At 41.8% G+C, this 26,340-nt stretch overlaps 1 protein-coding gene across 3 annotated transcripts in view; it reads left to right on the top strand.

Moving 5' to 3' along the window:
• Positions 1–26,340, top strand: part of DOCK4 (dedicator of cytokinesis 4) — a 409,136-nt gene that overhangs the window by 346,962 nt on the left and 35,834 nt on the right. For all 3 annotated transcript variants that reach the window (XM_026509569.4, XM_044387653.3, XM_026509577.4), the window contains 7 exons: positions 2,423–2,518; positions 3,357–3,417; positions 7,514–7,607; positions 15,859–16,007; positions 17,712–17,798; positions 19,585–19,689; positions 24,805–24,946. In XM_026509569.4, coding sequence (XP_026365354.3) covers positions 2,423–2,518; positions 3,357–3,417; positions 7,514–7,607; positions 15,859–16,007; positions 17,712–17,798; positions 19,585–19,689; positions 24,805–24,946 — 734 coding nt within the window. The remainder of the gene's footprint in view (positions 1–2,422; positions 2,519–3,356; positions 3,418–7,513; positions 7,608–15,858; positions 16,008–17,711; positions 17,799–19,584; positions 19,690–24,804; positions 24,947–26,340) is intronic.

The raw sequence follows: 26,340 nt of genomic DNA, 5'->3' as shown, positions 1-26,340 counted from the left end.
TTGGTTCGCTCATTTGGTTTTATTTACCGAGCACCTCCTGGATCAGGTGCCGTCCCAGGGCCGGGGACGCTGCAGTGACTGTGCTGTGGGAACACACAGTAGGGCGCTTTCCAGAAGAGCTACCATCCATCTCACTTCTTTCTCATGTGTTGCTCCAAATAATTAAATAAGACTCCAGTCATTTCAAAGCTCTTTATTTGGCAATCAGACGTTTACTTTTAGTTTGGAGACCGAGCAGTGGATATGCGACACGTATCTCAGGTGTCTGACTCTTCTCTTTGGGTGAAGAAGACGTGGACAGACTCAGGTGTTTCATGGGGAGTGATGGCCTCAACGCTATTGCATGACGGTGTAGAGGGAGGCAGATTTAGGGTCAGATCCTACCTCCCCCTGTTGACATTCTTTCACAGAGTAAGACACTGTTGAGCATTTAGTCATCCTGTTAGACTCTGCTTTACCCTGCTCTCCAGTGTTATGCCAGCCCGCTGCCTATCAACTAGCAGTAAGAAATCATCCTTCCCTGTGATTGGATGAGTTCCCTGTGTACTCAGCGTGGGCACATGGCATGATGATAGGCCAGATAAAAACACCCAGTCTCCCCAAAGTTATCTAGACTCTTCTCTTCTTGCTGATAGGCTCCCCTTCTCAGTTTGTATCCGATGAACTGAGAGAACAAGCTTCCCAACAGTAAGAGGAAGCCTGGCTGCCAAAGCAGATGAATTGGGTTCTAGATATGGTCCTAACATTTGGATCTGGGATTAGTCAAGGTTAAGCGGGCTCTGCAGAGCTGTGCCTCTTCTTACAAGAGGGTTTATGTAGCTCTGATTTCTTACTGCATCAGGAAGCTGTGCAAATTAATGAAATTCATGCCCACAAAAGAAGTCTCCATATATTTTTAGAATTATTACCTAACTCGAGTTCTTTGTTTTTCAGCCTGTAAAGTATATGAGGTGTAGGCTGTCACTTGGGGAAATTTCTACATCATCCCTCATTGCTTTGGCAGGGGGATTTGCATCTGAGTACTTGGTTCAATACCAGTTTGGCATTTAAGCTTGAAACAGGTGCTGTTCAGAGGTTTCTTAAAAGAAAACACATTTTAAACAAATTAGGGGGCCTTCCCTGGGGGATTAGTCAGGGCAGGCTCCATCCCATGGTATATGACTTCTCTCCCTCCCTCCCCCCACTTAATCTAGGAAGCAATTCAGAATAAACCAGGGAACAAATGCTCAGGGGTGCATGGGCAACAGATGAGGAGACAAGACAGAGGGCTGGGCGCTGGAATGGCAACAGCGAGAAGCGGGGAGGGAAATTGGGAGAGAACATAGGCACAGAAAGAAAGAAAGGAAGGAAGGAAGCAAGCTAGCTGGCTTTGGCAGGATAGCTTTTTTCTTTAATGTTTGTTTTTTCCTTTAAGCACAATATACGATTGGCTTAGATTGTACTTGTGAGAAATGTTTTCTCTCTCTGTTACTCCCGAAACCAAGATGAAAGGGAAACAAGATTTTAGACAGAAAAGATCATTAAATGCGGAGGGGTAGGGAACGATCCTCACATTGCCATGCCTGTGTTCTTTCTTACTTTTATCTTTTGGGGAAAGTTCAGTCATAAAGGCTTTGCCAAGTGTATGCTTAATTTGCCGAGAGGCAGGAGTGAAAGTCAAACAGATCCTAATTATTCTGATTGTTGTGATTTTGTGTTTACATAGTGCCTCTGCTCCAAGGTGCTTACGATTAGGGAAAATGTAGGAGGAGAGATGTGGTTCGGTACTTGTCATCAATCTGCTCTAACAACCACATAGACAGTCCCCTGTGATTAATGACAAAATGAATGAAACTGTTGAGTGAGTGCACAGATAGTACAATATGTATTGAGTGGGCAAATGTGAAGGCAAAGGAAAAAACGCAAAACGTCATCCCGTCTGTACAAGGATTTTCCTCTAGCAGTTGCATTGCGGTAGAACTGCCTGGATGAAGATGTATTCCACCGAGAGGTAGGAGAACATTCTTATGTGAATAACAGCAAGATCTTATTTCAAAGTAAACTTAGAGGTCCTCCTGTGTTCACTTTTCGCGGTGTTATTTGCTGTGGGAAGGCTCAAGCCTCTGTTAGTGTAAGAGAGAAGCTAGGGGAGAATGTCTTTGAGCTGTGGGGTGCTCGTACGTTTTGAAAAGATGATCATATGCATGTGTTTGTATTTGATGACTTGGATAATCTGAAAATCAATTTGCTTTGTCAATGCTTCCTGGATTAGAATTCCTCTGTTTGGTCCCTATCCTAGGTAAGACATTGTTTGCAAATCGTGCTACTTGTGAGATGTTGCAGTGGTTGCTAAGGCATTTAAGGTACTGATGAAAGTAAGATGGTTGTCATGGTGACTGATAAAAATAAATGTTGAAAATGCCCTGGGTTCTTTCTTTTCCAGTCTACTAAAGAAAATTGAGCGGGAAACATGGAGGGAAAGTGGCGTTTCACTAATTGCCACTGTCACTCGTCTGATGGAGAGGTTGTTAGATTACAGGTAAGCTGAGTCCCCAGCTTCCCAGGTGTGCTGTGCTCCAGCTGGAAAATCAGAGAGTTGGGATACAGTCAGCTTTCCGCGGGAGTTAATCATCAGCCCACAGAACCCCGTCCAGTAAGACAGTGGACTTCTAACTCGCTGGTTCTGAGTTTTCAGTTGATTTTTTTCCCCTTTTTTCTCTCTTTTGTGTGGTGGGCCGTTCTTTCGAAGTCTTAGAGAATTGAGAAGGTTCGCAGAGTCCCGTGAGGGAAGGAATCTTTTTTGGTGCTGCGACTCAGCCATTAGAACCAGTAGCTCCTTTGGTTTTAGGGTGAAGAGAGTGTAACAGAGAATTGTACAGTCACGCTGCTTTCTTATGAAGGGGGGTGGCGTGTGAAGCGCACACTGTTACCTTTCACGTGTGTAATTTTTCGATTTTTAAATTATCTCAACTGTTAAAGCAGTTCATCCCACTTAAATGCGTGGTGTTTGTCTTTTAAGAATGACACCCTCATTTTCATTGTTGATGGCCAGTCTTCCAGCAATTTCCCACACCTGGAAGAAGGTGTATAAGAACACATCTTCACTCCTCCTTCTCCTGGGCCCCCTGTCATTGGAGAGGGAGTAGAGTCCACACGCAAGTGAAATGCGCAGCAGAAATGTGCTCAGGAATGTCTCACCCGAGATCCTGCAGCCTGGGGCAGCTCCCCTAGTCCCAGAGCTTCCTTCTCAAGCGCAGCTTGCAAATTGCCTCCGGTCTCTGACAGCACTTCCCCCTCCTCCCCACCCCCAGTGGAAGAAACGGTGTTTGCCCCTAGGAAGGAAGTCCTGAGTTCTGACTGTTGCTTTTTGTTTTTAGGGACTGCATGAAAATGGGAGAGGTGGATGGCAAAAAGATTGGCTGCACAGTTAGCCTTCTGGTTAGTAAACTATTTCCCTTTTCTTCCTCATATCCTAACATTTGATTTTTCACAGAAATAATGTTTTGTTTGTTTTTAGTTTACAATGTGTTTTTATCTGGGTGTTTCTTAGAAGAGCTTGGACGTGTTTTCAAAAGAAGCATAGCGAGCTTCAGATTGAATTAAATCCTAGAAAATTCTCAGCTGCGAACATGGCAGAATGCACCCACTTCACCCCCGCGGCTCTGTGAGATCAGAGAGCGATGCCCCCCGTTCTCCTGGGACGCTTTAGCATTGGGGAATCTTTTGTGGCTTTCCTAGAAAAAGGCACGATGTTCCCGGATAGAAGTCTTTTTACTTCTGTGTAGACAGTTTCCTTCTGTCCTTCTTGTATTCATTCTACATTTTAGTAAATATTAGTCATCTCTTCTTTTGTGAACTAATGACAGTTTCTGTTTAACACACGAGTTTTCACTCTCTAGCTTGTTTGCAAATTAAGTGTCTAATGCCACTTTTGTGAAGTTTTGCATTATAACTAAGATGACCATATAATTGATCACCCAAAGAGGACATTTTTTAAGAGTAAAATTAAATATTATGTAAGGAAAACAGGCTAAACCACAATTGTCCTGGAAAACTAAAACTAAATTGTACTAAAATGTCTTATCACTAACTGATAAATAGGATGGTATTCTCACCACAGAGCTAAAGAATGACCATACATACAGGTATTCTATATATATATATATATATATATATATATATATATATGTTAATATAGATGCTTTTGAGTCAGATTTGAAATACAGGAATATGTGACTGCTTCCAGGTCTAAATTTGTGAGAGCCACGGTTGCTTTTTCTTATGTTGCAGAATAGATGAAACCTCAGCAGCTATTCCGAGTGCTTGCATGGACATTCTTCTCCTGATTCTGATTATTGGAATCACTCACATGTCCTACTGGTCCCTCTTTGCCGGGCACCTTGGAAGTGTCTTTTGCCCCCAGTCTCCTCTGTCTTGTCCTAGCTCACTGGCTTCCATCTTGTCAATCTGTTCTGTTTATTCCCCTCACAGCCCCTCTTCAAAGCACAGCACTTCTGCTCTCTTGCTATTAGTTTCCCTAATTTGTGTTCTCACTGCACTCTGCTTCACCTCTGAATAGATGCCCGTGTCCTTCTTTACCACACCCACTGCCTGTTCCTCCTTTTGAATTCGTGTCCCATATCTCCACTTCCAAACTCAGTCACTAAAAATAGTGAGACCTGGGAGTCCTCTCTCCAGCCCCATCTTGTGCTTCGCTTTCTTCCATAACTTTTGTCATCAGACCCAACGGTGACCTCAGGCCACCAGGCCAGACTCACAAGGTCGGCCCACTCACCTCCCCTCTGAGCTCTCATTTCTAACCTTGAGCATCATCATTACCACTTGGAAGTCTCCTGCATGTGTGTCCCCAGGGTCTTGCCTGCTGTTGCCCACCTTTTACCATGCTCGAGATCCTCAGCCCAAGCTGCCTCTATATCCCTACCCGTGCATCAGTGTTTGGGCAGAAGATCCGAGCGCTCTGTAAGCTTTCCGTCTTCTTAGTCCAGCTCCTTAACCCCGGCTTTTCCCCAACACTGGCCACACAGTTTCATAAATAACCTCAAAGGACAATCTTTACCTTTTTCCAGAAGAATCTTCTTCCCTTGTCTCCATCTTCCTCCACAGTGCCTTCTCTGTGGAGGTAAACAGGTACATGCGGACTCTAGATTCGTTTCCTCAGTTGGCGTCACAGAAGAGATCATTTCCTTCTCCACCGGTAATGAATGCTCTGCCCGGAATATGTGTAGCCCCCCCGCATAGGAATAAGCCAGACACCTAATAAAATCAGTGGCCCCAGCAGGATTCACTTGACACAAAGAATTTATCCTTTGGCTTTGCGTTGAACAAGAACAGTCTTTATAGAAAATGTTAACATTTTTTAAAAAAGATTTTATTTATTTGAGGGAGAGAGAGCATGAGCTGGGGAAGAGGCAGCTGGAGAGGGAGAGGCAGACTCCTGGCTGAGCAGACAGCCTGACGCAGGGCTCGATCCTAGGACTCTGGGATCATGACCTGAGCCAAAGGCAGACGCTTAACCGACTGAGCCACCCAGGCACTCCAATAACATTTTGAAAGCTGTTCTAATTTCAAACCAGCACAAGCATGCTTATTATCGAAGTGCCAAATACATAACTTTGAAGCTAATCTTTTTAGCTTCTAGTCCATATGGAAAGTTCTTGATGTTTTCTAGTAGTAATATGGTTCTCTTCAACTACTCACTTCCTCTTAGAGATTTTCCTTAACTCTTTGGAAAGATTAATTCCAGATTGTCTTCAGGAGAGCTGTGGATTCCTTCACAGGATTGAAGTTAAACTGTAGTGTTAAATTGGTAAAAATGCATAATGTTTGACATGACTCATACTAGGAAATGTAATTATTGTTTTGTTCTTTGTGTCACAAGTTTTGCCAGACATATGTGAAAAATTCTCATCTGCTGACTGGAAAGATCTTTTTTTTTTTTTTTTTTAAGGAGAATTATTCATTTACAGAGTGATCACTTATTTTGTTCTCAAAAAAATGCTGCTTCTTACCAGAAAGCTATTAGAGCAAATCATCCCTTCATAATGTAAAAAGCCTGCTGTGGGGTTGTTCGACTTGTGTTTACGGTACAACAATTCTTGCTAATTAAAATGATTTTGGTCATAATAAGATGTGAATAGCATTATTTACTTAGATTTTTAAGGAATGCCAAGATCTATAGGAGACAAGAGGAAAAGGGGGAGGATAATGGTATAAATTGGAAGAAAAAAATTTTTTGATGCATTCTACTAAATGCCAGTGCCTCAAGGTTATAAGAGTTCTCATATTGAAGAATAGACACCTATTAGGTAGTGGACAGAAAGTACATTTGACAGAAGGTCCTTGGGCTCGAAGCCAAGTGCAATTTAAGCAGCCACGTTGGCTAGTTTGGTTTGTCACCAGAGCCCTGTCTAGCTAATCCTTTTCAAAGATTTTTAGAATTCCTGGTCTTTCCCCCTTAAAGAAAACCTGTCACTCCTTCAGGTCAACAGATGTAACCCCGTATCACTGCTCATTGTGCCTTCTTCCCTGTAGCAGCTAGGATCAGTCAACAACCGTGAGAGTAGTTTGGAAGGCTTCCCCAGCGATTTCATAATACACAGTGATCCTCTAACAAAAAGTGGCCCATTTAGAACCTCATGGCATCCCGCTTTTGCTGGAACCTAATGTCATGTACATTTTTGTTCCTACGTTTACTAAGTTCAGTGAGGGCTAAGGTACTTTGTATGATGTGGTGAAGGACAACGTGTGGGTGTTTATAGTTTACACCTTTAAAAAGCCAACATAATGTGTCCAGGTAAGTCAGAGTTGAATTTTTCATAACTAATGTTAGAACATTTTAGACAAGGTTAGTAATATCCAGATACTTTTTAAAAAAATAAATATTTTTGATAAGCATGCCCCTGTAATAGTAGTTTGGAATCTCTTGTTAATAGTCCCTTGACTGGAAATATTGAAACTACAACACAAGCAAGAAACTCAGAATAATACTTCCCCAATACAGAGCATTTTCACTTACCCCCTTTTACGTGATTCTTCAGGGGAAGAAAAAATGCTTTTACATTATTTTTATTCGTCCTTACCTATAGATCTTAGATCCTTTTTTTTTCTTCAGAGCAAAATATTTTTGAAATTTGAAATTAAGCTATCCTTTGAATATCAGGGCTGAGGTTTAATAAGCAGATTAATCTGCTATGTTATTTTTAATATTTTTTTTAGTTGAATAGGCAGTAAAACTAACAAAAAAAATAATAGAGCACAAAAGAAATGTGAGTCACTGGCGGTAACACTCCCCAAGCATTATCAGCTTATCCAGTAATTGCTAGGTAATGTTTAACACAGTGTTGCATTAAAAGTATTATCGCTGGGCCTCCTCCCTTAATTGTTAAAAAGATATTCATATGGGGAAATGCATCCATCCTTGTAGTTCCAGACCTGGAACTTCTACAGAGTAGAAAGCAGCTGTTTTCAGGCCAGACTGTTGAGGAACGATCCATACTTGTATTCTTTTTTACAGAACTTCTATAAGACTGAACTAAACAAGGAAGAGATGTATATTCGCTACATCCACAAACTCTATGATCTGCATCTCAAAGCGCAAAACTTCACAGGTAACTCTGTCTTTTGGCTCAGGCTGGGGAGAGTGGGCTGGACCCTGGTGCATTATACATGGCCACTCCTTTGCTTTGTATAATTAGAGCTGAGGACTCAGGCATTTGTACTTTGAAATTGAAATTTTTAATTGGATCTATGTTTCTAGGTACTCCATTTTAATTCATTGGCTTTTTTACTATATCTCTTGGCATTGTTTTTTAGAGGTTGCTTTCGGGATTACAAAATACATATCTCACTTTGCAGAGTCTACCTACAGTTGGTATTTTACCACTTTAAATTAAATAACATTATGTTGTAGTTGTCCTACATGTTACATGCGCATACATTGAAAACCCCACTGGGTAATGCGTAATTTTTACTTTAACCGTCATGCCTATTGTTTTAAAGAATTTAAGAGGATTAGTCTATCATATTTGCTCATATATTTACTGTTTGTGTTGCTTCTTTCTTCCTTCATGAAAGTTCTTAGTTCCTCTTTCTTATCATTTTTATTTCAACCTAAAGAACTTGTTTTCATATTTCTTTTAAAGTCGATCCAGTGGTGAGGGGCACCTGGGTGGCTCAGTCAGTTGGGCAGCTGACTCTTGGTTTCCGCTCATGTCATGATCTCACAGTTATGGTATTGAGCCCCGAGTAGGGCTCTGTGCTCAGTGTGGAGTCTGCTTTGGATTCTCTCTTCCTCTCCTTGTCTCTCTCTCTTTCTCAAATAAATAAATAAAATAAAATCTTTAAAAACAAAACAGTAACAAAAAAGTAGATCTAGTGGTGAAAAATTCTCGTTGTGTTCCTTCACTGGAGAATGTCTTCATTTTGCCTTTACCCCTAAAGGATACGTTTGCTGGATATTGAATTCTAGGTGGATAGTTCTTTTGTTTCAGTATTTGAAAAATGTTGCTCTGCTGTTTTCTGGCCACCATGGTTTGCGAGGAGAGGTTAGCAGTCATCTAAATTGTGTCCCTGTGTATAATGTATAAGTTTCTCTGGTTGCTTTCAAGACTTTATCTTTGGTTCCCTGCAGTTTGGTTACGATGTATACAGGCATGGCTTTCTTTCAGATTATGCTATTTGGGTCCATGGTGTTTCTTGAATGTACAGACTTACTTCCTTCACCAGATTTGGGAAGTTTTCAGGCATTATTTCCTCAAATATATTTTCTGCACTGGTCCTTCTCTTTTGGAACTGGAAGTGACATGAATGTTAGGCCTTTTGGTTATCTGTAACTTCTTGGGGCTCTGCTCATTTTTTCCCCCAATTTTTCTTCTTTCTTGTTCAAATTAGATCATTTTTATTGATCCATTTGCTAGTCTGTTGACTCTTCTGTGCCATTTCCATTCAACTACTGAGCCCTTCCAGTGAAATTTAAATTTTTGTTACTATATTACTCATTTTTAAAATTTCCTTTCCACTTTTGCTTTTTTTCTTTTTTCTTTTCTTTCTTTCTTTTTTTTTTCTTTTTCTTTTTTTTTAGCTTCCATTTCTTTGTAGGGAACTTGTATTTTTCTGTTCAAGAGTGCAAGAGTGTTTACTTTTACTTTAAGGAGCACAGTTGTAATAGCTGCTTCCTAGTATTGCTCTGTAAATCCAAAAACTGAGTCTTGGGATTGGCATCTGTTAATTGCCTTTTCCCTTTGAAATTTTTTTAGTTATCCTGTTTCTTTGAATGTCAAGTCATTTGGGGTTGTTTCATGAACACTTTGAATATAATGAGACTCTGGGTTCTCTTAAAATCTTCTGGAGAATGTTGAGGGTTTTTTTTTTTTAATTTCAGCAGACTGTCAGCCCAGTTAGATTCAAACCTCAAGTCCTAACCACCTTCTGAAGGTTGTGATTCCAATGTCAGTTCAGTTGTCAAAGCCTTTGCTGTGCAGTTCTGAGCTGTCCCACATATATGTCATCCAGGGAGAGCCCATCCAGGGACCTAACCAGTGGTCTGTACCATAGTTCATTTCTCAAAATCTTTGTAATGTTGATTCTGGCCTGTCCAATGTACATGCAGCTTGCAAGGGAGCCCAGGACGTTATACACAACATGTGCCTCCTCTCTGTGATCTTCCTCGCTTTTCTTATCTCCTAAAGGCTCCTTTTCCTAGCACTCTTGCTTAATCGGAGCCAAAGTAGTCAAAGCCAAGACTTGATCCTCCCCACACTATGATGCACTCCCTACAGCTGGTCTTCCTGGGGGCCAAGCAGCGAACATAAAAGCCCGTGGATGCCTCTGCTGCCACGGTGATGCCCACTCTGTGCGCACCACAGCTTTGCGCTGTGTCCCCCGGTCTCAGAGGATGCTAGAAGGGTCCAAAGGACTCCAGTACCCAGGAAGATCCTCTTCTCAATCCTCTGACCAGAGGAGCTTTTCTGGGAGCTTTTTCTGTGCATTTCCTTTTGTAGTCCGGGAGACCAGGACGGTGAAGCCAGGACATACGAAATGCAGGCAAAAAAATAAAAACCGTGAACTCACTATTTTATGGTCATTCTTTGAGTATAGATTTTCTTACTCTGCCCACCGTCTCTTATTTACTCTTCAGAATCCTCCAAGATTCGCCTTATATATCCTGCCTACGGTTTTTAGTTGGGGAATGATACGATACAAGGAGCTCACTACATCATAACCAGAAAAGAACCCTTTAACTGCATGTAGGAGCTATAAATCTGAGTCTTTTGCCACGCTGTTCTTCCCAGGAACTCCTGAATTGTGGCCCCTTCTCCAGCTTTAAAAGAAAGCAATCCTTTCTGAAATGGTGCTTATGTGGCCAGAATTTAAATAATGCTTCCAGCTACAGTTTCACTGTATCGATTAACAGCATCACCGTTTTCTCAGTGTGGAGACCTCGATGTTGTCTTTGGTACCTCTTTGCCTCCATCACATAATGAGTCACCATGTTCTGTTGATTTCCCTTCCTTTTTTTTTTTTTTTAAGATTTTTTAATTTATTTATTCGACAGAGATAGAGAGAGCCAGTGAGAGAGGGAACACAAGCAGGGGGAGTGGGAAAGGAAGAAGCAGGCTCATAGTGGAAGAGCCTGATGTGGGGCTCGATCCCATAACGCCGGGAGCACGCCCTGAGCTGAAGGCAGACGCTTAACCGCTGTGCCACCCAGGCACCCCTGTTGATTTCCCTTCCTAACAATCCCTCAAAACCATTTCCTTTTCATTGTTCGCACTCACGCAGCCTCAGGCCTTCATCGTCTCATGCCTGGACTGTTTCTTAATTAGCCTCGGAGCAGGGGACAGAAACTACAGCCTGTAGACCAACCACCTGATTTTGTAAAGAAAGTTTTATTAGAACTCAGCCACACCCACTTACGTGAACATTGTCCATGGCTGCTTTTGTGCCTGCAAAAGGCAGAGCTGAGTAGTTGCAACGATCGTATGGCCTGCAAGCTAGATTATAAATCATTATAAGTTGTTTTAAATTTTTTACTGTCTGGCCTTACAAGACAATTTCACCAGCCCCTTTTCTAGATATAACTGTTTTCAGTTGGTATCTTCTACAAAAAAAAGTTCAAACTCTTTATTCAAGGTCCACCATAATGAAACCAACACCTCTCTGTGCAGCCTCATCTTAGCACTTGGACCACATTCCTCGTCTTCATCTTTCAGAGCGTGTGCCTTTACCATCTTTTCCCATAATTCTTTTCCTTTTCTTGCCCATGGCAACGCCATGCTCCCTGACCCCTCTCCCACGGGCTGAGTTCATGAATCCAACTCTTTTTCCATTGCACTTTTTTCAGGCTTCATTAAGGCACTTACCACATCGTTTTTAATAGTTATATAAGGGGTGTGTGTGTGTGTGTGTGTGTGTGTGTGTGTGTGTGTTTGTATACGTAGGTAGGTAGAGTATCTTTAGTTAAAGGGTGAATGCCTTGAAGGCAGAGATGACGTTTTCTTAGTTTTCTCATTTTAGTGCCCAGCAATTTGAGATTTTTTCTTCTTTTTTTTAGAGAGAGAGAGAGAGAAAGTGTGCACATGCGCGTGTGGGAAAGGTGGGGTGGGGCAGAGGGAGAGGGAGAGAGAATCTCAAGGCCTAACACCCAGCGCAGAACCTGACACTGGACTGGATCTCACGACCCTGATATCGTGACCCTGAGATCATGACCTGTGAGGAAACCGAGAGTATGACACTTAACCAGCCGAGCCACCTAGGCGCCCCAGCAATGTGGGATTTAAATAAATGCATCATCAATAAATTTACTCAGTTAAATTTTAACACCTGCAGAGATTTTTTTCCTTCAATATTGGTAATTCCTGAGACACTAAGGAAGCCCCAGTATCTCTTCACAGATGTGCTGGTGGTTTTGATTAAATAGACTGATTTTGGAGGTATGTTGTCTCAGAGTTTAAATGACCATTTTTAGAGTAGTTAGTAGCCAAATTTTGAGAGAAGTGGTGAGCCTAGCCTTTGTAGCGGTGAAAACCACCTACTGGACTTAGTTTGAAGTCCATTAAAAAAGAAATGAGGGAGGGAACTAAGGACAAGCTCTTCCAGCTATGTAACTGTTCTCTGAAAGAGTCCAAATCGGATTATATCTTAGAAATGGGCAAATTGTGTTTCTTTAATTTGTTTACTGAACTTGCAGTTTTTATGTTCCCCAAAGTCATAAGAAATACGTCCTCCTCCCCTGCAACATTTTACTCTTCGCTCCTCTGTCCTCATTTTTGTGTGTCCTTGAAGAAAGTGAAATTAATGGGGAAACTTTTCTATCTTCGTAGGATTCTGTTTCAATGGCTTTAACCCTTTGCAGCCTTTTGTGACAGTACTGTCCATTCCTAATTCCTTTCTAGTCTTCTCCTGTGTTTTTTTCTTGTCGCACATGGGTGTCCTCACTGTACACTTGTCAGGATGATGGAGTGAGATGGCCCATGTTTAATTATGTGGCGATGCCTTTTGTTCAAAATTCTAAATACTTTTTAAAAGATGGCTGGAAATTTTGGATGTGATTCATTCTTCCCTCTTCAACACATACTGTTGTCTTCTTAAGATGCAGAAGAATAGGGGGGTGGGGGAATGGGATAGGCTGGTGATGGGTAGTAAGGAGGGCACGTATTGCATGGTGCACTGGGTGTTATACACAACTAATGAATCATCGAGCCTTACATCGGAAACCGGGGATGTACTGTATGGTGACTAACATAATATAATAAAAAATCATTAAAATAAAAAAAAAAGATGCAGAAGAATAAATATCTGATGTATTGCAATAAAACATCTACAGTTTGCTGATGTGTTTAAAACCAGCCTCACTAGTCTCCTGTGTCGGTCACACCTCAAAGGTATATCTGTTTGCTTTCATGAAAAGTTTCTACAGCTTCCTTTACGCACACCATTGACCCTAGAGAGACATCATCATTTTCCTGAATCAGATTCTGAGACAGGTGTCATTGATTCTGCACCTGTCCATGTCACCATTCAGTCATTCGTCGGCTTCTTCTGATGGCTTGCCAGTCCCTGCTTGTCTTCGCAGGCTCCGCAGGGGTACACTCACTCCTCATCTTCTGCCTCCCCCCGGGCCGCCCCAGGGCAAGTGTGATTTGGAAAGCAGTTGAGATGGACTAAAAACCCTTCGTTGCCCCCCACACTTGTCATATTTTTTTATTATGGTAAAATATACGTGACATGGAACTTACCATCTTAACCGTTTTTAAATGTACAGCCCAGTGCCACGAAGTACGATTCCCATTGTTGTGCAACCATTCCCGCTCCCGGTCTCCAGAGCTTTTTCATCTGCACAAACCAAAGCCGTGTACCCATGAAACAACAGCTTCCCGTTTTCCGCTCCCCCCAGTCACTGGCATCCACCATTCTACTTTCCCGCTCTGTGAATTGGACCTTCATGGCCCTTTCAGTCATTCCCTATGGGGAGCTGACAACTAGGGGAAGGGGTTCGCTTGGTCCTTCTCATCCATTTCACTATGAAATGATTAATAGGGGAAGGGGTTCGCTTGGTCCTTCTCATCCATTTCACTATGAAATGATTAATCGCAAGGGTATTTTTTGAGTTCTCAGGTATTGGGGGAGACACAAAAGAAATTTGAGAGACAAAAGTGATCATTCCAGAGCTGTGTATTGAGAGAAAAAGGGGTTATTCAGCAGTGCAGGGCCAAATCTTGAAGGAGTGGTCTGTGAGGGGCTGCAGGTGTTTCTTAGCTTCTTGGCCTTTATTATAAGGATATGTGGGGAATTAAAGATCAGGAAGTCATCTCAGGAGGTCTCAGAAAACTGGAAAGCTATTCAGATACAGCACAGATCTGACCATCATTATTATTATCATTCTTGTCCCATCAAAAGCAGTCTTCCATGGCAGCCTCCGTGGTGGCCATTCAGCTCTGTTTCTGCACCCGCCACTTAACCAAGACCCTTTAGCCGATACTGTCCTCTGTCCGTTCCACATTCAGCTCCGACAAGACAGAATTTGGCTAGTGCCCATTAAAACAGAGGGTGCCTCCATTCCCGTTTGGGCAGCTTTCTTGTACGGCTGCGTCCGGATCAGGACATTTTGTTTCATTCAGCAAAAGCCGAAGTTGGGGTCAAGGGGCTCCAGGCATGGAGGCTGGAGGCTTCTGAGGAGAAACAGTGGTGAGCTCCTTCCTGTATGTACTGTGTGGAGGGACAGTGGGAAGTGTGAGCAGAGGCTGGTAGGACCGGGTCATGGCCAGCCTTCTCTGTCCCTGTAGGAAGCCTACATTTATTGTTACTACTGTGAGTCACCGGCTGCTTTGAATCAGGGGAGCAGTGTGATCCTTTGCAGTTGGAAGATCACACTGGTGACAGTGTGCAAACCGAACCGAGGGAGTAAGAGACCGCTGGTGGGGTATGAACGCTTTTGCAGTTATTGAAGCCAGGAGACTAAGCTCACCAAAGGTAATTAAGAAGAAAAATGGCCAGAGCCTGTGCCTCACGGGACGACCACAAGTAAGAGGCAAGAGTGATAGGGACCCAGGCCTTTCTCACTGCAACTACATTTTACACCCTGAGATGTAAATCATCTCGCCAAATCATCGTACTAGGACTTGGCCTGCTACTTGGAGCTCTATGTGTGGTTACGCTCAAGGCAAATCAACGAAGACCAAGAATGACCATTTACTGATGCTGCGTTAAAAGCGACTATTACATCCTTTTTAAAGATTTATGTATTTATTTTAGAGGGAGAGAGCACGAACGGGAAGGGCAGAGGGAGAGGGAGAGAGAAGCTCAAGCAGACTCTGTGCTGAGCACAGAGCCCCACTTGGGGCTCGAGCTCATGACCCTGAGATCATGACCCAAGTGAACTCAGCAGTCAGATACCCAACCGACTGCACCACCCAGCCCCCAACTATTACATACAGGGATGGTGATTAAATGGACTAATAACATAAGGGTTTGCCCATGTTATTCCATTTAATAAACGAGTTGGCTATTACAATATTAAAGGAAAAAATAAGTATCGTAGTCCCTCATCAGTGACAGTGAACTCTGGTTCCTGTTGCTCTGTTCGGCCAGATTTAAGATTCAGGAAGAGACCTGCAGAATGGCAAGTACTCTGTTAAATGCACTACCTGTCACCGGCACTTAAGCCTACGGATTACCATTGCCATGTGTGTATACAGAATATCACCTCTTTACATGTTTTCCCAGAAATCCCAACCGTACCAAACATGTGATGACTTCGGTAACCATTACTGAAGATTTGTGGGGCCAATTGAGGGTCATACTGTGCAACACACAACAGTCCTCTCTGTGGAGAGAGAAATTTTTTCAGCCTTTTATTATCAAGAAGAATTTAATTACCATTTTTTGTTTCCTAAGCACGTCCTTTGGAAGATGCCCATAGTCTCACCCCAAGGGATTTTCCAGTGAACTTCCCCAGCAATCAAAGGCATGTCTCCCTATTTCTTTGAACAAGCTCCAACAATATATCCTTAAACATTTTTATTACGCCAGCAGCAGACATTTTTGTTACACCTTGTTCCCTTGTAGAAACAAGGAAGAGGGATGAGAAGAGAAGGCAAGAAAGAGAAAAAGAGAAAGGGAGAAGTGGGGGAGAGAATAAATATAAGGAGCCAAAAGATGACATACAAATCTCTGATAATTCCATCTTCCCGGGGGGAAGTCATCACTCATTAACTGGCTTTTGCATATATTCTGAACATTTTTCTTCATTATCATGAAATTCAAAGAGTGTTTTCTCCAATTTGTCCCAAACCAGCCCCATTTGAGGGCAGGCTGTTCGGGGGTCCTGTCTTGATCCTTGCCTTCCCACTCAACTTTCAGAGGCTGCATATACTCTCCTGTTATACGATGAGCTGTTGGAATGGTCCGACCGGCCCCTCCGGGAGTTCCTGACCTACCCCATGCAGACAGAATGGCAGCGCAAGGAGCACCTGCACCTTGCTATCATCCAGAACTTTGACCGAGGCAAAGTAAGTAGCCCCACCCACCCGGGGCCTCTCTCAAGGCCATTGCGTTGGTGTCGTGTTTCCTTTCATTTACTGTTTTTTCATGCCCACCTCCTCAAGCCAGGCACCCTCAGATTTTAATGTGCATTAAAAACACCCAAGAGTTTGCTAACATTCCCAGGCCCACCTCTAGACATTCTGATTGGGTATGTCTGGCATGGGGCAGGGGATTTTGTGGCTTTAACAAGGACTTGAGATTCCAATGTGTACAAATTTGGGGCCATACTTTGGTCTGGAGGTTTTGACACCCAGGTATTTTATTCTCTGAAAAACCATTACCACCCCTCACCTACCTCTCCAAATGGGCATGTATTCTGCCCCATTCCCCTTTTTTGGTAAGGTAAAAAAAATGAAACTGACTTTGTTTAAAGAATGTTACGGCATCCCATCATATAGTTAAGAGGTGCCACAGGGTATCGAAAAACCTCACTGACCTGATGATGCCATTCAGCCCGTTACCTCACTCCACCCCGTCTCCCTCCTCAAGGGCTTGCAGTACCCTTTAGGAAGACTTAAGAATCTGACCACAGTTGTCTATTTGATTTAAATATTTGGATGCTTTGGTGATACGTGTCTTAGATTTAAATATATCTCCCAAAATGCCAAGGTTAAACAGGAGACTAAAATACAAACAGTGGCAGTCATTCTTTTACAAAACATAATTGCGTAATTTGATGCAAGGAAATCGCCTCTTTCCTATCCTCCTTTATTATGTATCTAAATACCCTGACATATCATTTGTTGCATTAATAGCAAGGAAATGCCTTTGTGTCCTCCTCTGGGGAAGTTTCCGTCTATAGGATAAGCTGTTATAAAATCTCCGTCTGCTTATCTTGGCCCTTCCGAGGAGGGTTTGCTAGATGGGGAGTTACAAAACTACGGCCCACGGGTCAAATGGCTCACCACCCACCATTTTTGTACCACCCACATTCTAAGAATTGCTTTCACATTTTTAAGTGTTTGAAAGATACTGCAAGACAAAGAATATCTGGCAGATGAAAATTACATGAAATTCACATGTCCCTAGATGATAGTTTTATTGCAACACAGACGAGCTTATCCATTGTGGCTGTTTTTGTGCTTTAATGGTGGACTTGGGTAGTTGTGACAAAGACTGTATCGCCTACAAAGCCTGAATTATTTACTGTCTGGCCTTGTGCAGGAAAAGTTTGCTGACACTTGGGCTAGACGAAAGAATTTTTGTATTTCTGCTGAGAGTAACCAGCTGGGTTAGATTCTCACAATTTACAAGTGCAATTGAGCCAAGCAAGGAATCCAGCGTGCCAGCTGTGGATAATTGGGCCTTAGGGGTCAGTGGTAATTCCCTCCTTAGCACCAAGGGCCCGTTTATTCATCTCCTCGGCCATTGTGGAACTGTAGTTATTTCAAGATGATGATTCTGAAATGACACCAGAAAATGTTTCCGCACCATATGTTAATGCCTGTTGTGGTGGATTATATTTTCTCACTTCCTAAAGATTTTTAATAATTTACATGTTAATTGCATGCTGTTACCAAGCTTAAAGTGGCAGTGGTACTATTAAAGGTAGATTATAAAGATTAAGAAGTAAGGCTTGATGCTGTGAAAGCAGTCCCACCCTGACCTCTGGGTGGAAATAAGTAAATGTTGTGGGATCGTTAGCATTTATATCCTTCGTTTGTCCACAGTGTTGGGAGAACGGCATCATCTTGTGCCGGAAGATTGCAGAGCAGTATGAGAGTTATTATGACTACAGAAACCTGAGCAAGATGAGGGTAAGGAACCTGGATGCATGCTAATCAGGCGATGGCATCCCGTTTTCATTAACTTTCTAGTATCGTTCTATAAAATTAACTTCATGATCATCTCGACCTGTCTTGCAGAAGGCTTTTTTAAGAGGAGTCTTTCCTCTGCAGCCTACTCAGCTATTTATACAGAGAAATAGCAAATGCTTCTGATTAATACACAGAAGTGAGCCTTTGATCTCTTCTAAACATCCCGTCAGCAATGTACAATCTAATCCGTGATTAATTCTTTTAGTTTATTGAGGAGAAATCTCCACACTGTTTGAAGAGCTTCTCACTTGTAACCAGATCTCTACCACAACATACCATTCTTAGTCTCGTAATCTGCACAGCGAAACAGTAGACATGGCTAGCTGACCCATCTCCAACTATTCCAGGGCTAAATTCCGTAGGTGTCCTCTCTGTTTAGGGTCAGCAACGTCCAAGGTCTTAGTGCCCAAGAGCTCAAGGTGTTCCATATTCTGTGTTCCTGAACCAGACGTTTTGTCCCTTCTTTTCTTTTCAGGTTCAGACGGGTCCCTCTTGGACTCTGAGTCCTTACTCTTCAGAGCCACGAGCATTGTGTGTCCTCTTTTTATAACACTTAAGCTCTGCAGGGTTTCTAAAATAAGAAGAAGATTATGAGGTTGCCTTTTAATTCGAAGGTAGCAGTTTATGAGCTGATATTGTGAACCTTTAACAGCTCGTAAAATCCCATACCCCACAAGGACCTCGTTCAGCCTGCAGGAACTGGTCCTGTGCTGCCGGCGTAGTATTTTATGCCAGTAGTTCATCGATGTTTCTCCTAACGTGAAAACCAAAGAAAAAAAAAATAAAACCCTTGTTTTAACTTCAGTCCATCATGTTGCCTCTGGCAGGCACTGCTGTTTTCTATAAGAACATTTGTGTGCTTCTCTTGGCATACACCCCCTGTAACAGAAGCGAGGTAACAGTGTTTACCCGGGAGAGCCCTTGGGTACCATAGTCACTCAAATTTTTATAAACCCAAAGCATTACACTTCATGCCAACTGCTCTTTGGGGTGCTGTTACTGGGGGCAGGGGGAGGGAGAGAAGTTTTCAAGTGCAATAATAGTCTTTCTCTATAAACCCTGGGGATGGTAGTACCATGAATGGAAGACCATAAGTTTTATGTGCTTCATAGTGCCAACATTGTCAGAGACACACTTAAGAGTTTTCAGCCCAGACAGCACTTTGCACAATGGGTCTCCTTGGGTTTGGTCTATCCCTATCCAACCTGTGCAAGCTTGCACCTTCCAAATGTCCTGAATTACCATGACCAAGGAGAACCAAATCCACAGGTGAGTACATCTGGCACTAGAAGTCTCCAGAAAGATTTGGCTTCTAATAGTTCGTTCATTTTTTAAAAATTCATGTTCATTTTTATTTAATTGTGAAGAAAATATTTTCTTGATAGGCTTTGTGCATAGACATTGTTTTCTCTGGTGGGAACATGGAATAATGTTTGATCCTTTAAAAGCAGGGTCAGCAACCTGTAGCCTGTGGACCTGGCACAACTGAGTAGTTGTGACAGGGACCATATGGCCTACAAAGCCTAGACTTTTTATTCTCTGGCCATTTACAAAATAAGTTTTCTGATCCCTGCCTTAAAGCACAGAAAGGGAGTGAAACCTTCTTTTCTGCAAACTGAAAATTATAGTGAAGTGCCCCTTTATATAGAAGAAATATCCTCTTCTATGAATAGGGAGAGTTGAAGGGTGGGATAAAATTATTAGAACCTCTCCTTTGCTTTCCTAGATGATGGAAGCCTCTTTGTATGACAAAATTATGGACCAGCAACGTCTTGAACCAGAGTTCTTCAGAGTTGGCTTTTATGGGAAAAAATTTCCATTTTTCTTAAGAGTAAGTTAATGCACTATTTAATTTGCTGTTATACTTCCAAAATAGATATCCCAGTCAAGAAAATTAAGATGTTTAATGACATTTTGTCCTTTTAGAAAAATAACTCATGAGATTTTCCTTTAACTTTTTAGTGTGCAGACACCGTACTAAATCTAGAATACCTTGTTTTCAATAATTTCCCAAGCTATCAAGCAATTACTTGATTTTTCTTCCTAAATTTCTAAATTCACTGTATCTAATGAGCAGTATTTGGTAATTATAGCTGCTCCCCTGTGTGACTGATGTTTACTGTTCTGTTCAGTCTGTGATTTCCATAGAGTTAGCACTAGAGAAAAATGGTAGGGCATTGCAGGCGACATGAAACACCCCAGTCTCACGTCACGTAGAAACCCCCTCCAGAGTCACATAAGGAGCCCAGTCAGTGGTTTTGTGAAAAGGTAAATGTCACCCAGCCAAGAGATCCCATTTATTGTTAGTATAAACTATTTCTGCCAAGGAAACTCTTCCAGACGTTCTAAGGTACCTAGTGGGTCATAAAATATTTGACTCTGTTCTTACCATTTTTTACATTATGCCAAGTCGTCTGTTACATGCTTAAAGATTTACCTTAACCCTTCAGTGTGTAACATCTTACTTACACTTACTTATAGGAAAACACTGGTTGGGAGAGGAAGTGTACCTCCCCAGGTAACTAAGGAGAAGTATCTGGAATAATTTAGAAATTGAGCAAATTCATTACAAACTTGAAATCTCAGCATACAAGTACTTTGGTATTTGTGTTGTCCTGCATTTGCTTTCACTGCCGGCACATATGAGTAAATACAGGATGGGGATACTTGAAGGAGGAGGGAGAGGAGAAAGATTGGATTTCATTATTTGTTTAATAATCATTAACTTAGCTCTCTTTTAGAATGAAAGTTTTATATGTATTTATTCATATATTTACATATAAAGTTTACATATATATGTTTATGTATGTGTGTGTGTGTGTATATATATATATATATACACACACACACACATACACCTGCCTACATATACACACACACTAAATATAAACATAGAGTCCAAAATAGCCAAACACCATAGACAAAAATTCATTTTAGGATTACGTAGAGCACACACTCAAATGACAGTTTGAAATGACCATGTGTTCCGGTGCCATGGAGACGTTAGTAAAATCTCCTTGTTGGGTGAAGAGGGAATCTCCGTGATGGTGTACATGGTCACAACGCTGACTCTGCAAATGGACCTGAGACAGAGGAAAGCTTGATTCTGGATCAAAAACAGAGACAGAAAAAAAAAAACAAAAACAAAAAAACGGAGGCAGGTTTAGAACACTTGCTGACTTTGAAAGACTAAGTTTTGAAAGTGGGCATTCTAGGCCCCGGCTATCATCAGCAATCCCCTGCCCGGTGTATATGGCCAGGATCCAGGGGGTGAGTAGAAGGGGGACAGTCTAAGCGCAGAGGGCCGGAGACCCCACAGGAGGGTCCAGACGTGACTCTCGTGCAGCAGACACCCTTCTTTTCTCAGCTAAAATCAAGCAAAGTAAAAGATTATTGTTTCTTCCACGTCATACTCAGGGCTCATCAGTCTGTTACATATAGTGGGTACAGTCTTTACAAATCATAATACTGCCTACAAAAGTATTTAAATTTCTTTTAAAGATCGGAAGAAGAGAAGTGAATTTTTTTGGTTGAAGAAATTCTTCTATATTAAATTGTATATTATACATTAGATTATTATGTATTTATTTGTCCTTATACCAAATCAGTCCCTCAGTATGATTTTTAGTACATTTTTATAGAGGAAGGGACCCACAAAAGTCGTATTGTAGCCCTGATCAAATTCTGAGTTCAGCTAGCAAGCACACTGTAAAGTATCCTAGACGTTTATCTTGTATGAAACTGTGATAATTAAAAATGTAAAGTTTTTTAAAAATCAGAAGTAGTTTAGGCGCCACAATTTTAAAGGGAATTTAGCAAATTAGAAAACTAAATTGGCTAATAAAATAAATTTTGTTAGAAAGTCATTTAGAATAAATCAACCTATGTTATTAGTCTCTTCAAAACAGCTTTTCTAGATATAAATGGCATTTTCTTCAAAATGAAAGAGAAGGGTCACCCTCTGTTGGTTTCTAAAGGGCACCACACTCTTCAGAATCATGGGGCTGGACTTCTTTTTAGGAAATCAGATTCTAGTCTGTCCTTCAACTTAAAAACAAGCAAACATTAACATTAAAAATTTCCTTGTTGATCAATTTCAAGATTATTTTTCGAGCTGCAGTAAACTAATACATTTATATAAGTGTATGATCTAAGTAGTTTTTTTACCCTCATGAAAAATGGGTTCTTTATTGACCATCTCTTTATGCACAGCATATCTCGGAGTAGTGATTTGTCTGAGGAGAATGACCAAGGTCAAGGATGGGAGAGAGATTTACTTTTCACTGTATGCCCTGTACTGTTGGGGATTTTTTTTCTGTTTACCCTAGATACGTATTTCCTTTTCAAAAGAAAAAGACAATTTAAAAAATTAAGCATTAACAAATGCAACCCAGCAATTGCCCTCCTCGTTATATACTCAAGAGAATTGAAAACATATATCCACGCAAAGACCTGTACACAAATATTCATAGCAGCATTATTCACTATTGCCAAAAAGTAGAGGCAGCCCAAATACCCATCAGCTAATGAGTGGATAAACAGCATACGGTGTATCCATACAGTGGGGTATTTAGCAATAAGAAAGGAATGAAGTACTTACATATGCTACCAAGTGGACGAACCTTAAGCATGTCACATTAAGTGAAAGGGGCCAGTCACAAAAGACTACATGTTGTATGATTCCTTTTAAATGCAATGTCCAGGATAGGCAAATCCATAGAAACAGAAAGTAGATTAGTGGTTTCAGGCTGGGGGGATGGTGGAGGAAACAGGGAGTGACTGCTGATGGGAATGAGTTTCTCTTCAAGGTAATGAAAATGTTCTCACATTCGACAGTGGTGATAGTTGCTCTGTGAATATACTAAAAACCTTCAAAAAGGTGGACTTTTTGGTATGTGAGCTCTATCTCAAAGCTGTGATGAAAAAAATGTATTGGTGGGGGAAATGCTTAATTCCTTTTTACTTCTTGGCAACTCCAGTATCAGACCCCAAATTCATTTTTATTTCAGAATGACTTCTTTTTTTTTTTTTTTTAAAGATTTTATTTATTTATTCGACAGAGATAGAGACAGCCAGCGAGAGAGGGAACACAAGCAGGGGGAGTGGCAGAGGAAGAAGCAGGCTCACAGCGGAGGAGCCTGATGTGGGGCTCGATCCCAGAATGCCGGGATCACGCCCTGAGCCGAAGGCAGACGCTTAACCGCTGTGCCACCCAGGCGCCCCTATTTCAGAATGACTTCTTAACACCATTGAATGATTATATGCTTAAGATAACCCCTGATTTTACAAACTGCTGTAATATATAAGCATGGCCTTAAAAAGGTTGCAGTTATTAGAGTACTCGGATATTTATTTGGGGACTTCTGTAATATGCAGGAATATGCAGTTTTATTTTAACAAGCAAATTTATTATCTTTTGAGTAGAATAAAAAATACATAGCATCAGGAGGTATGCCTTCTTTTATCTAGAAAGTTTTAAACATGGGATTGTTTGGGGGTCCTGATTTCTAGGTAGTCTGTCTTAGCCTATGTTACCAAAGGATTGTGGTTTATTTGGGCGTTTGTGAGGAATTGTGGCAGGTTTTTAGACCCCACTCCCTGCTGTTTCCTTGGCTTGCCTGCAGCTGCCTTTTCTCGGCTGCAACCCTCAGCCCCCTGACCCTGGCTCAGATTTCTTCCTTAGGCATTTTGTGCAATTGTAGGAACCTCATCAGGCTGAGATGCAGCTGAGAACCTTGGGCCGTAGCTAGCTCCCTCAGACCATGAACCACTCCCTTTTTCTCTTAAAGATCTTCAGGGCATGGCACCCTCAACCTTTTGTGGTCCCCGTAGCAACTAGGAGTTTTTTCTGGCTCCACCGGCCATGTTCAGCAGAGACAGAGCTCAGGCCTTGGTCCCACACCTGAGCATGAATACAGTACACATGGACAAAGTACAGGAAGATCTCGATCCTCGGTTCCTAGTTCTAGAATGGGGCGGGATGTAGGAGTGACCACCTCTCAGGTTTAGTGGAAGTAAGATAGGTGCAGAGTGCCTGGTCAGTGACTGCTTTCAACAGTTGGAACTTCATAACCGTTAAACTGGTCGAGTTCCCTCTTACCTAACCTGAGCAGTAAGGTGCTTTAAAGAAACCTGCCCGCCTTTCTAGCCCTCTAGCCTACCTCAAGGATAACCTTCACCGTTTTTACCTGCACAAGAGACAGTCCCAGCCCACAGAATACTTACACATCTTATAAAACGAAACAAATGAACAACAACAAAAAAAAAAAAACAGAAAAGAATTGTGTCCAACATTTGGCAAGTCCCTAAAAATCCTTAATCTCAGTTTGGGCCAGTAAGTAAGAGTCTTGGCTACAGGAAGCCGAGACGAATTGGTGATGGCAGAGAAGTTTCCTGTGCCAGCCCTGCTGAGAGCAGGAATGCAAAGCAAACAGGCTCAGTCTTCCTTTCTTCCATGCCAGGATCCAGCGTGGAGGCCAAGCTCTGTGGCCTTTGTAAAGAATGCAATAAAATGCATTTTTGGAGGTTGCATTTACTTTCTCTCCCTCCGTATTGAGAATTTATCCACTAAGCTCTGATACCCAGCTTATTAAAAAAAAATCTTTAACTCATGTGCTCATTAGCATTTAGAGGTAACGTGATTGCTTCGTCTTATATCTTGGTGCTCTGAGAATCCGATGCCTCCTTGCACCTCCATGCACACGAACCGGGAGGAGTGGCACGTGCTGGCGGCTCCAGCCAAAAGCAGTAGAGAGGGAAGCTCATGATCCTTGCTCATTTTTCATATCTGGGCAAATTTTTCAGACTGTTTTTGGGGGGTTTTTGTTACAGTGTATGGATGTGAGGCATACACTCACTTCCTGCCAGGGTCCTCTTTTTTGGCTTCTGTCTGTAATGAATGCACTCAATTACATGGCTCTCATTGCTTTGTTTATTTCGCCTCCAGAATAAGGAGTTTGTGTGTCGAGGGCACGACTACGAAAGGCTGGAGGCCTTCCAACAGAGAATGCTGAATGAGTTCCCCCACGCCATCGCCATGCAGCATGCCAACCAGCCCGACGAGACCATCTTCCAGGCGGAAGCTCAGTGTATCCACACCTGGGCGGGGGCGGGGATTGCATTTAGAGCCCCTGGCCGGGGGCTGCAGAGCCTTCTCCGGCAAGGTTGCTCAGCCTCGGGCCCCTCGGCCGTGTTCTTACTCCCCGTCTTTCTCACTCATCTCGATTTTAGCTTAGCTCCTTCTGAACAGAATTGTTCTCTTTATTATCACAATGCCAGTTGAAAGGAAATCCCTTAAGGATTCTGGTAACGAATTTTTTTCTCTTTCAATTAAAACTTTTCTATATCTCCACCCTGCTTTTAAAGCTCCTTTGAGTGATTTCCCTTAGCATAATTTTCCTCCAACATATCCTGTGGAAACTGCTTCAGTTGGAGGAAATAATAGCATTATATTTACTGGCACCTATCATTCACCCCCTTTTCCCTTGATATTTTTATTCTAGAAGGAAGTGCAGAGAAGGAGGTACTTTAGTATCTGGGGGACTCTTCGCCATGGCATTTTGGACAGCCTTTGATGATTGCTGTACAGTTGACACTTTCATTATCTAAATACAAACAACTCAACCGAAATTACCCAGGCACTAGAGCCAAAGGGAATTCACCCCAGCACTCCTTTGTGAATGCTTCTGTCTCTTCCCAAACCTTAAGATCTTGAAGAAGACCAGAAAGTGCCATTGATAATCATGGATACCATTTCAAAGTAGAAAATAAAATGCAACAGAAGCAAGAAATTACATAAGGGAAAAGATTTTGCTATCCTTCTTTGAATGAAAAGAGAAGAAGGTAAATATACAAGTACATATGATACCCCTTTATTTTTTTTAATTTAAATTCAATTAGCCAACATACAGTACAACATATAGTTTTAGATGTAGTGTTCAGTGATTCATATGATACCCCTTTAATGTAATTTTTAAATGTCAACTACAACAACACTCTGCTTATCAGTCCAAGATTTGGGAGAGTGATAACCCAAGTGTGGGAAGGCTCGAGACACAGAGCATCACACAGGTAAATATAAATCACTGTCAGAACTGGTTACTGTCTTTGGTCATGGTTGCATGGGTATTTATACGTTATTTCACAAACATTAATTAAGAGGGGCCATGCATGGACTAAAGATAAGAGTGTCTCTTAAACAAGGATTAGAATAATACAATTCTGAGTACCTAGGATCCAAGCCATTCCCACCCACACCCCACCAAGAAAAGAAAGAAGAAGAAAATATCAGTGATAAATTCACAAGTTACAGATATTTTAAACAGATACTTTGTCAGAATCACCTACCTAAAACTAGTTCAAGGCCTGTCGTTTGAGAAATGGTTTGTTATGAACTGCGTTCTTGGCACCTTCCTGGCAGTTTTTCTAATGACTTCGACCCAATGGAAACACCAGATTGTTACCCATCCTCTGCTCTCTGCCA

This window comes from Ursus arctos, unplaced genomic scaffold, assembly GCF_023065955.2.
Source record: "Ursus arctos isolate Adak ecotype North America unplaced genomic scaffold, UrsArc2.0 scaffold_3, whole genome shotgun sequence".
Taxonomy (NCBI): domain Eukaryota; kingdom Metazoa; phylum Chordata; class Mammalia; order Carnivora; family Ursidae; genus Ursus; species Ursus arctos.
This window is presented reverse-complemented; position numbering and strand designations above follow the sequence as displayed.